This window comes from Homalodisca vitripennis, unplaced genomic scaffold (assembly GCF_021130785.1).
Source record: "Homalodisca vitripennis isolate AUS2020 unplaced genomic scaffold, UT_GWSS_2.1 ScUCBcl_3384;HRSCAF=8890, whole genome shotgun sequence".
Taxonomy (NCBI): Eukaryota; Metazoa; Arthropoda; class Insecta; order Hemiptera; family Cicadellidae; genus Homalodisca; species Homalodisca vitripennis.
The window spans coordinates 25,674-37,736 of NW_025779557.1; the positions used below are offsets into that span (position 1 = coordinate 25,674).

The 12,063-nt window shown below is 31.2% G+C and overlaps 1 protein-coding gene across 1 annotated transcript; it reads right to left on the reverse strand.

Moving 5' to 3' along the window:
* Window positions 1-5,148: 5,148 nt before the first annotated feature.
* Window positions 5,149-10,547, reverse strand: LOC124372529. The gene is made up of 3 exons (XM_046830928.1): window positions 10,391-10,547; window positions 10,046-10,108; window positions 5,149-5,260 (listed from the first exon to the last, which is right to left on the reverse strand). The coding sequence occupies exons 1-3, from the start codon at window positions 10,537-10,539 to the stop codon at window positions 5,149-5,151; spliced, it is 324 nt and encodes a 107-aa protein (XP_046686884.1). The 5' UTR covers window positions 10,540-10,547.
* Between the last annotated feature and the right edge of the window lie 1,516 nt (window positions 10,548-12,063).

Below are 12,063 nucleotides of genomic sequence, written 5' to 3' on the forward strand. Positions count from 1 at the left end.
ATGTTTTACGCAACGAATATTAAAATAAATACATTAGTATTAAGGGTTGATACAATGGTATAAACTTCTTAGGTCGAAAAGTAACATTTGTGTTACATTTAAATATTACTAAAGCTTTAATAAAAAAAAATATTTTAATTTTATTTAAGAATATTATAATATAAAAAATAAATAATCATGTTTTACCTGTATTCCAATTCCTTACTAAAAGTTTAATATTTTACAACATTTTAAACGTCTATTTCAATTCTGCGAGTAATTGCTAGAATATTATATGAGTGTTAATATCCAGGTCATCATAAAGGACGTCAAATAGCAATTATTTACGTAATATATAGTCAGGGTAACTACAGCTCTTTCCCACGCATTCGGGTTTAAAGTGGCTATTCTATGGTACTGTCACAAATAATGAGTGCCGTAGGGGATTAATGAGGTACAATATAAATTCTTTAACACTATAAAATAGTAATTAAAAATTTGGGCCACCGGCTCTTTGATTTATCTTTTTGTCTTATAATATAATATTCTAAAATGTATTTATTAATTTAGCAAATAGGTTTTTGTGAATTTTATTGATTTATGAAATATAAAAAAACTGTAATGATGAACTTGTATTGTTTAAGTATATCTATTCTAATTTTTAAACAATTTACACGTAGTATAGCTTTTGTGTAAAGGGTTGATCATTTCAAATCTTCACCTCATGCTCAGAGGAGTGCTGATATCTTACACAATACGACTTTCTTACACAATAGAATCCTAAGATCTAAAATACTAACCTGGAGAGATACAAAAAAGTTAAACGATTTAATTGCATCGTTTTGCATCAGAGGCACCAAGTCTACGTACCCTGGATTATCCAGCAGCTATCAAAGCGATTAAGATAAAGAGTTGTTCTAAGGGTCTAAATTTAGAAATATGATGTTTTAAAAACGTCTCAAAGCACGACGTATTATTTGAGTAAAACGAAACCGATGATATGAAAGGCAATCAAGAAATTAAAATGAACAAATTTGGTAGTACGCTTTTAGAATGATCAATTTTGCGATCTAGCAATAGTATTAAAGAGCTATATGGAAAATCATCAATACAATGTTAGTTCCATTTGTAGTATTTTGAAAACTTAATGTTCCTTAATAGCATATATAAAGGACGATTATTCTAATAGACTAACTAATATAGTTATTATTCTGAGATAAATAAAAAATTTACATATTATATATATATATATATATATATATATATATATATATATATATATATATATATAAGTTTTGATCAAAATTCAAAATTCCGTAAAATGTTAATATGTGCAAAATTTTGTTTAAAGTAACAGGCTTCAGATTCTGCAATCACCACACGTCTTCCCTCTCAAATACATTGTTATATTGATTAAACCCATCTTTAAGAGGGTTTAAGGGGTTAACCCCTAGTGTCATTATGATAAAGCTTTATTTCTTCACACACCCATAACTACTTTAAAATGCACAAAACTAGTAAAAGAAACTGTCCGTATTTTTGCGATTTAAGTAATTAAACTACACGACATATTTCCACTGCCTCGAGCTATGTCATTTTAAAAGCTATTACCATCCCATTGGTTTGAGAAAGCCTAATTTTCGATTAATTATATACTCATGTTACAAAGAGCTACAGGTTTTTGTTTACTGTGTTTTATATTTTAAAGCGAGACAACAGGAGTATTTTTGACTTGTGTTTTTGTAATTAAATTGTTCAAGACACTACTTCTCAATAATACATAACCATGTAGCTTAAGTTGTACAGAATATTTAATTCAACGTCTTGAATATAGCAAATAAAATACTTAAAGCTCTGCACTTTAGTTAGCCTGTTATGGATAAGTTGTCAACAGATGAAAGCTTCACTCTAGACGTGGAGTTTTTAATTCTCTATATACTTTAATTTCGTTCCACATCCAATTAAATGTGCTGTCAACATTCAGAACTATTTACATTGTTGATAAACTGCATTATAATAAATACGCATAAGAGGTTTTTACTTCTCCAATTTATTTGCAAAACTTTATATTTCTTAATAATATTTAGCAGACTTTATTCGAATTTTATTGCAAACTTTAGTGTAAATATCTTGTTGTAATTAGTGCTAAACGGAGCTACGCCAACCTTTATTCACTTCGTATTATTACATGCTATAGGTAGTTACTATCGAAATATTGTTTGTCTTTGACCAGAACGAAGCATCTAAAGATAGGTTCTTGAAGCCTAGTTACATGTTTCAGCACAATATTGCCGTCGTCCGGGATGCAGATAATTTATGCAAATATAATTAATTTCGATTAGCCGATAGCATCGTCTAATAATTTAAGACAAGTATAAATTTCACAATCATAATGATCGATTACATGATTCCAGCTAATTAAGGTAAATTTCCGTCATAATGTGCAAAAAACAAGTCAAAATTGCTTGCATTTCTCAAAAAGCTGAGATTTAAGGGAATTAAATAACCCATTTTAGTGAAAAGTATGCAAAAATTATACCACACTTCCTCTATCGGAAACGTTATATAAGTACCATGTAAATTTGTATAGTATACTGTTTCACATTTAATTCGGCCTTCTCTAATTATTTTCCAACGGGTTTAGAATTTCGTTAATAAACTCGATAGCAATATTAATAACAATAATAATAATAATAATAATAAATTGTTATAACAATGTTATACTATTGTCAAACTGTTTAGCTAAGTTTTCCATTCATTCTAGCGTCGAAGTCCCTTTTAAATGAAGCTAAAACAATCTTATTCCACAAACTTATTTTAATGAGATTTTTTATTATTTAATAAGAATAAATTTTCTAGTTAGGCATAACTAAGTAAGATACAGTAAAGTGATGTTATCTTGGATTATATGAACCAACCAGATGAAGAACAGATTTTCGGACTGCATAGGTTTATAAAGTCACAACTGGGGTTACGGATGTAAATACAGGTAGCTATATATCTCTCTGCTAACGTATTACGGTTGTCGCCTATTCAGAGCTTCAGTCTTAAATAAAACATAAAAATCCTGTTTAGAACATCAGAGATAAAAAGTTTTACAGCTGTCATTTACACTAGGACTTGATAGACCAAATGTATCACAACGCACAGAGTAATAAACTCGCAACTAGAGCCGCCGATTTTAACAGCCACATATATCTGTGCTTACGTATTTCGGTTGTTGACAAGACGTATTACAAGTTTCAGTCGTAAATCATACTCACGAATCATATTTAGAATACCACAGGTATAAATGGTCCATACTGTAGCTCATAGTTCTTCTCAAACCTACTTTCATAACAGGCAGACGCGAATCGCATCACTGTTACATACGATACTGTTGACTGGTATACCTGCATATGAAGTTTCGAGCAGACTTTGAATAGGTAACTATGTACACCCTGAATACTGTGCTTAAATATCCGATTATTTTTTACATTTAATATAAAATGTCAATACCTCAATTATTACATCAAATCCACAAATATTTTGAAGGTATTTTTTTAATATGTATAATTGAACTGAACATATTTATTACGTCATAATATAGAAACCAACAAATAAATTATTATTATTATTATTTTGTAAGGTAATATTATCACGTGTAACATAAAATGTATTATTAAAATTAATTAAACAAATCATTTAGAGAGCGATAGTACGTTCACATTTATTTCTGATGGAAAACCATAGTTATGACTCTACAACCTGAAGTTTGAATTATTAAAAATATATCAACTTATGCTATTAGAATGTAGTTTATTAGTCATGATTAAAAATCACCTTTTTTCATGTTTCTATCATATCCAACATTCTTTTCTCTTCCGATCCCCTTTCTTGTCACGTTCTTCATTTTAAACTAGCTTATGCAGAAATTTGAGGGGTGGAGTGGACAGACGCTTGCTATGGAGATAGGAGGCTGTTAATTACGGTCAACCTAAAATCGTAAAGTGAAATTGTTTTGTCAGCAATATGCATGTTATATGATTGCATACTGTTTACTGTTGCATCTGAAGTACTTATATAAAACTTTTCTTATACCAACTTATAGTTTTTCTTTCACACGGATAGTATGGAAGCATTTTGTCCGATATATAAATACCCTTCTTATGACCTTTATTTTGCACTTCATACAAGGGGTTCTGAACCTACTTTCCCCTTTTGTTGATGGATAGACAAATACATAACGGTCATCTTGTTCTTCCACTTTCTGATGATGACACCTTTCGCGTATCGTGTTGTCGTTTTTCCTTTCTTCAGAACTTTTCTTTTCACTTCATCAAGTTTGAGCTTCCTTTCTGCTCTCAAAGTCGCAGTGCAGTACGTTTTTTTCTGATAACAACTGAGAGGCCAAAGTAAAACTGTTGTAGAAGTTGTCCATAAAGACTGCATAGCCTTTCCCCTATTATCCTCTCAGGAGGCTCATCACGACCTTAGAAATGTGTCCTTTCCTGGAAAGTTCACCATCTTTGCCTAAGTAGATTACAAATCTCAAAGCAAAGCCAAAAGCTTCAGTAAGCGAGTAACTCTTGGTCCTAAATTTATAGCGGTTTCCCTTTATGTATTAGTCAAACAACAACCTTCCTCGCCAAAAACCATAGCTTCAACCTGAAGCAACTCTTTATAGGGATAGTAATTATTGGACTTATATTGATGAAATAAGCATCAACAACATTATTTCGAAGCAGCTGAGAGGTTTCCGGATGTTTTCGTGTACAGAGGAAAAATAAAGACATCGTAGAATAATAAGGAACCGATCACGGTTCATATATTCTAGAAAAAAGCCGGTAAATTGAATTGTATATTTTTTCCAATAATCTTTTACACGATTTAGATTGAGTGTGTGGACATGGCCATATGCAAAACCAGTATAAAAAATGTCTTCAATTGTGAAGCGTCAATTTCTTTCCATTTGGTAACAGGTGATTTTTAGTGGTGCTAGTTGCACAAAATAGTTCCATGCGTACTTATTAGTCTCACGTCAAATTCTCTCCAAAAGCACTTCGTCCAACAAACAATAAAACCAGTCAATCGGGTTATTATTTACTGATATGCCTAAAAATAAACCAATGGTTCCAGTAAATGGAAAATTGCGCAGGCCATTGTTAAATTTTGCCCATGCTGGATCAGCTATGACGTCATCAGTGTCACTGTACTGTCGCCACTAGAGTCTGTGTCAATCAGCGCTTGATTATCCTCACTAGCAATATTGTCATTGTCGGCCGTGATGACAACTAATTTACTAAAATAATAAAGTTACAAGAGTAATCTAAAATATCAAAATCACTCACAACATGATATGCGTTTTCAAAAAGATATCATGTAGAACTATAAATAAAAAGGCTCTCCAAATTTGAGAGTACCACTTCATTGGAAGAATTCTCTATAGCTCCTCCGTTACCAATTGGCTTACTGAGTCAAAAACACAAATGAAAAACGATCACATTGTATTTGGTTGATAGGTTTATCTTGTGTTCTAGAGGTACACTAATATTTATATGTTCGGTCTCAGGACTTCTAAAACCCTCTGAAGTGCAGCAAACACATGTTATTAATAGTAATAGCCGTATAGATTGAAATTGTATGAATGAAACAACCCTTGTGTGAACATTATAAAGTAATAGCTTAATTTTAAATAATTAAATAACCTATCCAACCTTCTAAATCTTTTTATATTTATGGTCTTTACAAGCATGTTTATTGCTAAATTTTATAACAACAAAACCGTGCACAGAGATTATTAAATAATAATTTCATTATTTTTTCGGTAAAAAAATTAATAAAAATATACGTTAAAATGTACATCAATGAAATATTAAGCATGCATAACATAAAATGTGTATGTAAAAGCCAAGAACATATATATAGATATATATAAGGCTATTGCCATTTATACAATTTAATATATATATATATATATATATATATATATATATATATATATATATATATATATATATATATATGTGTGTGTGTGTAAATACGCATGTCTAAAGAGCCTACTTCAGACCAAAACAACAAAGTATATATATATTATTCAGATTCAAAGACTGTTATAACTTTGTTGTTTTGGTCTGAAGTAGGCTCCTTAGACATGCGTATTTATACATATTCTCCTTTTAGGGCAACAGATCAAGCTACTCAACTGTGGAACTAGAAATATATTGGACTTGAAATAGATTTTAAATGACTAAATATATACATTTGTGGCATATTTTTTGATCTAATCAAAAACGAAAACATAACCTTAGCGTCAGAAATATAATTAGTCGAACCAGAAGTACTAATATACGTCATAATCCTAAGATAAAGTCACTAGTTAAGTTAATATAATATATGTTTATTTATAAACTACGTATAGAACTATGATTTGTTAAATCGTAAGTTAGTGTGTTAACGTAATAGCTTACGCCATAATACCTCAAAATTAGACTAAACGTTTTCATCTTTATCTACATAATTGGAGTTATTCTATTAAATGTTATGGTATCTCTACAGAGATTTTGGAGTTATTTCACGGATACATATAAACAAGTATTTAACTATCCGTCTTCAGGGTCTCAAAACCTGTCCTTTAAACTTAAACATGAACTGTTTTAGTGGATTGGGATGTATTTTAGAGGAAATAAATTATTGTAGGAGTAGGGTTATATAAAATGTTAATTAGTAAGAATACAACCATTATTTCCCTAATTTCAACACTAAGCTGATTAAAACTGATAATGAGTAGATAAATGTAAATGCAAAACTTATTTACGAAGAACTGTTGAAATTATCTGTGTAATTGGAATTTTAACATCACATAACCGTGACAAATTGGTTAAGTGGTAGGTTAATGGTGCATATGAAGTGTTGATCGGGTAACGAATTATGTTCAGGTTGCATAATTGTCTTTTATGTGTTATCTAGCTGTTTTAGTTTCATTCGTTAAAATATAATATGATAATTTAAATATAATTTGTTTAAGGTTAAGTGACTTGAGTAAATTTGGTTTACTCATTTATTTAGGTGGGGGTTCAAAGTACAGTAATAGGCATAAACCATCACTGCTCTTTCTTGTGTATTTTAAAGGTTGTATGTACAAATAACCAATAGGTAAAACAACTGATTCTAGTAGATTCCCTTGTAAACCTTAGTAATCGTATTGTGTAGGGGATTAAAAAATATATTTTATTATTGAGTTATTTTTATTTTTGAAGTTATTAATTTATACTGATTAAACCAGAAAAATGTATTTCTTAATTTTAGCAGACACTAGGCGGCTGAAATTTCTGTATTTATGTTAGAGTTACGAGCTTGCCGAATAAGAATATCATCTTCAGGGCAATTTTAAACATAGCACGGAGCCAAATTGTCATGAGAGATGTAATCAATTTTGAAATCAACTTTTAATTTTAAATATAAATTCCTAGATATTTATAAATAAACCTCATATTTATTTGAAATTTCACAATTATTTTGCACAATATTACTATGTAACAGATTCACTCGTAGCATTGTATATTATTTATAAAAACTTTACAACTTAATAACACGTTCAAAAGATTCAGAATTCAGGATGTTCAGAATCTGGTATCAATATATCTTTAACAACTGCATAACATTTCGTATCTTAAAATATATAAAAAACCTGCAACATTTAAATGCTATATCTGAGAAGCCTACTTGTGGGAAATGCAACTTTATTTGGTAATATAATATATTGCATAACTTAAAAATACGTCATTAAGTTTATAATAAAAGGTAGTTGGTAGTTTTGACTTTTATATTATTAAGGTACCGATTAGCCACAAGATATTTTGCTAAATGGTACATTTACAATTTAATTTAATTTTCATATTTAGATATTTTTTCAGTCCGCGTTCAATAAAGGTTGCAGAAGAGTGTGAAGTAAAAAGTGTTGTTACTATTAAGTTTACTTTATGATTTTGTAAGACTATAAACACATTCAAATTAATTGTAAAGAATGGTTAAATTAATGAAAAAAATATTTGGGAAGACTGTGTTTAAAAGGAATCGTTGATAACATTTATCAGTCTCTTTTAATTAATAATATTTGCTGTAATACAATCTTAGAGACCAAAATGGGATTTTTAGCAACTTCAGAAACCAGTAAGGTGTAGCTCGGAGGGATTTTGAAATAGTGTTAACCCCGAAAATTAAGTATATCGATGTACAGTTTGAGGACATTCAGTTTAGTTTTTGTGTACAAAACACACACACACACACACACACACACACACACACAAAGACACCTCGATATTTGTAAATAACAGTAAAGGTATACTACTAATGTAATATTTATTTTTTCACGATATGAAAATGTATTGGGCAAATATAACCCTAGCCAAGTCCCGTGGAGTGACATGGAACGGCATCGAGCTCGTTGCATATTGAAGCTTCGTCAATAAATAAAAGTCTACAGAAAAGTTTATTTTTGAAATAGTGTGCTGACAAACAGACAGTTGTCGCTGATGCTCATCTATTATGAGATATTTAATGCAGATATAAATAACAAAATTTGTTATTTATTGAAAATATTTATGAAACCAATTTCACATGTTTTAGATAGATAGTTCAATGTGAATTAAAAAGTTAAGAGCTTCGTTATTACTTGTGGTTTACCGCAGTAATTTATCTCATAAATATCGTTAAACATAAGAGAACATGTGCTGAGGAAACGCAATATATTGGCCTTTATAGAAGATAAAGAAGGTGATAACACTTTGAAAATTGCTCTTCGACAATGAAGTAATATTCATAAGTTAGATAACAGCTGTTACAACCTATTGTGTTAAGTGTCTATTGTTCGACACGTGCACTCCGTCTCTAAGTATTTTAGCATGTTGTTGTTCCCACCTGAATACCATATGGCGTATGAAATATTTCTGAATTTTCGTTCACCATCTATATTTGATAGTAATTGTGTACTCATAAGGTATATAAAATGTACTCATCCTTACAATTACGAACAATGTTTAAGATTTTTGTTAGTTAGCAATGCAAAATTTAAACAGTCCTTAGTAAATAAAATTCAAATCCTTAATAAAACGAAGATTCAATGAATTTGATTATTTTAAATATTGATTACGTTGTACAGAATGATTAGTATGTTTTACACAGCAGAAGCCAAATTGTCGTATGTAAAATATAAGAGCATATGCTTCTTTTGGATCAGGGGTTTAAAATAATTTATTTTTTGTACTAGACGACGTTGTACTAATTTGTTTCCGAAACAGGATCAAATTTTGACGTGTTAAGGCATCAAATGTAATATAGAGATGTATACTTTTTTTTTAAATAAAGTTGTGTTCGAATTTTCTGAGAAATAAATAACTTAATACTTACTATCCATTCTTTAAGGTTTTTTGTACTATTAAACATATAACCTATTATTATTTAAGATTTTACCTTTTAAAAATTTCATGGCATATCAAAATTCATACAGAAATCTTTGTTGTTATTTAACACAAACTATTTCGGTGAATGGTTTTTAAAAGCCATTTATACGAATTCATTACCTATTTGTATTATGGACAATCATGTTTCATTGGTTTAAAACGAAAAAATATATTTTAACCCAATTAACACCTTCAGCCCGACGGGATAAATGAATCAATATTTTCCCCACTCAAAACCCCGACGTGCGCCACCGGTGGCACATGCCGATCCCCCCAAAACCCCGACGTGCGCCACCCGTGGCACACTCTTATACGGCATTTTAGTTTGGTTTTTAAACCAAGCCGTAGTTTTACAACTTGTTTTTAGATGACTTTGTCGATACATATGGAACCTTTTACAATGTGCTCCACCGGTGGCGCACGTCGAGGGTTTTGAATAAAGACCATTTTTAGTGGAAAAAAAATACAAAGCAATAAATTTGAAACTCAAGATATTTTAATTAAACATTAGCTTTCCTATTACAAATGGTGTTCAGTTTAGTGCTTGGAGTTAAAACACTCTAAGCACATTGTATAGGAGTCTCATCGCACCCCTTTGCAGTAAGTTGAAACACGTTTTTGCGTACGTCCTTGCTGCTTTGGCCCCCCTTTCTTCCTTCATTTTGCTGTAGCAGCTGACACACCGTTTTCTGTAAGGAATAAATCTAATTGGATGTTTGTACTTTCATAAAACGTATTTATTTATATTTTTATCAATATATGGGAAACCATGTTGAAATAAACTTTACAAATTCATAGCAAAAATGCAGATCACTAATTTATTGAACTAAATTGATGAACATGCAGGTAAATTGACGAAAACTAAGATCCATTAGTTTGGATCTAAAACTAGTATGTAGTGTTATTGTTGTTATAAGACGTAGTGTTAGATATATTGTAATTTTATATAAAATTAAAATGAAATATTTTACCTGGTTTCTCTTGCAGTCCCTTCACGCTTTGAGAGCACATGTTTTAGTTTCTTGGTACCTTGCCTGCCATCTTGGGGTGTTTGAACAAGGGCTCCAACATTTTCTCCTTCAAGGAGATTTCGAAGTATTTTTTCTCTGAAAGTGAGCATACAACAATTTTTTTTTGGTTTAATGAGTACTTGTTATGTAGTACTAGTGCATTCACTACACAAGTACCTAGGAGAAGATCCAGTGCAACTTTTTTGTACCAAATGAGAGTCTTTCTGATAGGAGTGTAATAAGAGGACATCTGATCTGAAAAGTCCACTCCTTTTTTTGCTGCATTGTACGCCATGACACATGATGGTTTCATGACAACCTCGCCTTTCTTTGTTGTTTTTTTGCTTGCCACAAGAGTAGAAACGTCTTCAGGGCGAGTGGTTATCATCAGTACAGGCCTTTTTGTCATGCCATTTAAGTACTTTTACTCCTGTACTGCTTTCTTGACAAATTACTTCACCTTTGGCTAATTTTTTGCTAGTGACTTCTTTTGGATTGCCTTTTCGGTCACTTCGAAGGGTGCCACAAACATAAGTTTTCTTCTCAAGCAGAGTGTTGGCCAACCTTGTGGAGTTGTAAAAGTTATCTGCAAACAGTGTTCTACCCTCATTTAGAAATGATTCCATCAAATAAATGCATGACAATTTTATCTGCATGTGCCTCTCTTGCAGTTACGTCTGACTTACCAGCGTAAATTTTTGCTTTTTAAAGTATACCCATCAGTGGTACAAATCTTGTAAATTTTGACTCCATATTTATGAGCCTTTTTTTGGCAAATATTGTTTAAAAAAATCAAACGCCCTCTCCATGGAACCATAGACTCGTCAATAACTAGTGACTCTTCAGGTGTTACCAGACTTTCAAATTTTGCATTTTAAATGATTGAGCAGTTTCTTTATTTTCCACAACCGAGGCTCTTCAGTTGCTGGTTCCTCATTATTTTGGAAATGTAGGCATTTTAGGGAGACAGTCAAATCTGTCTCTGCTCATAGTTTTCTTGATGACACTATTTTGGTACATGGGATTGTTTGACCAGTACATTTGTCTTTGAGGCAATGGGCATATGCCCATGATCATCAGTACACCAAAAAATTTGTGTGTATCTCTTCAGTTGTACAATCAACCCATCTAGCCATTGCTGAACGCTTTTTTCCAGGCTTTGAAGCAAGGTACTGATGTGCATACCTGTTAGTTTCCAAAACAATCAAATTCAATAATGTATCATCTAGGAACTGTTTATAAATTTCAAATGGATCATTTAAATTAAATTGGCCAAACAGTTTTTTTAAGCCTGCATTTCCTGTGAAAGGATATGATCTGCATGTCAATTTTGGTTCTGTCCACTCTAACTTATTTTCTACATATTCACAATGAACCTTACAAACTACATCTTGTACAGGGTCACTTACATTTTCAATATTATTGCCTTCTTCGTCTCCACTCTCCTCTCTAACCCTTTGATATTCCTCATCTACTTCCATCAATTCCAATTCATCTAAAATCACTAACAACGCCATCTTCTTCATTCAACTCCTCTGCACTTGTTACATCACTTTCCTCATCTGATGGCATATATTCACTGCCACTAACTGAAAAATCGGTCAAAGAACGATCACTAAAGTCATCATCAAGGG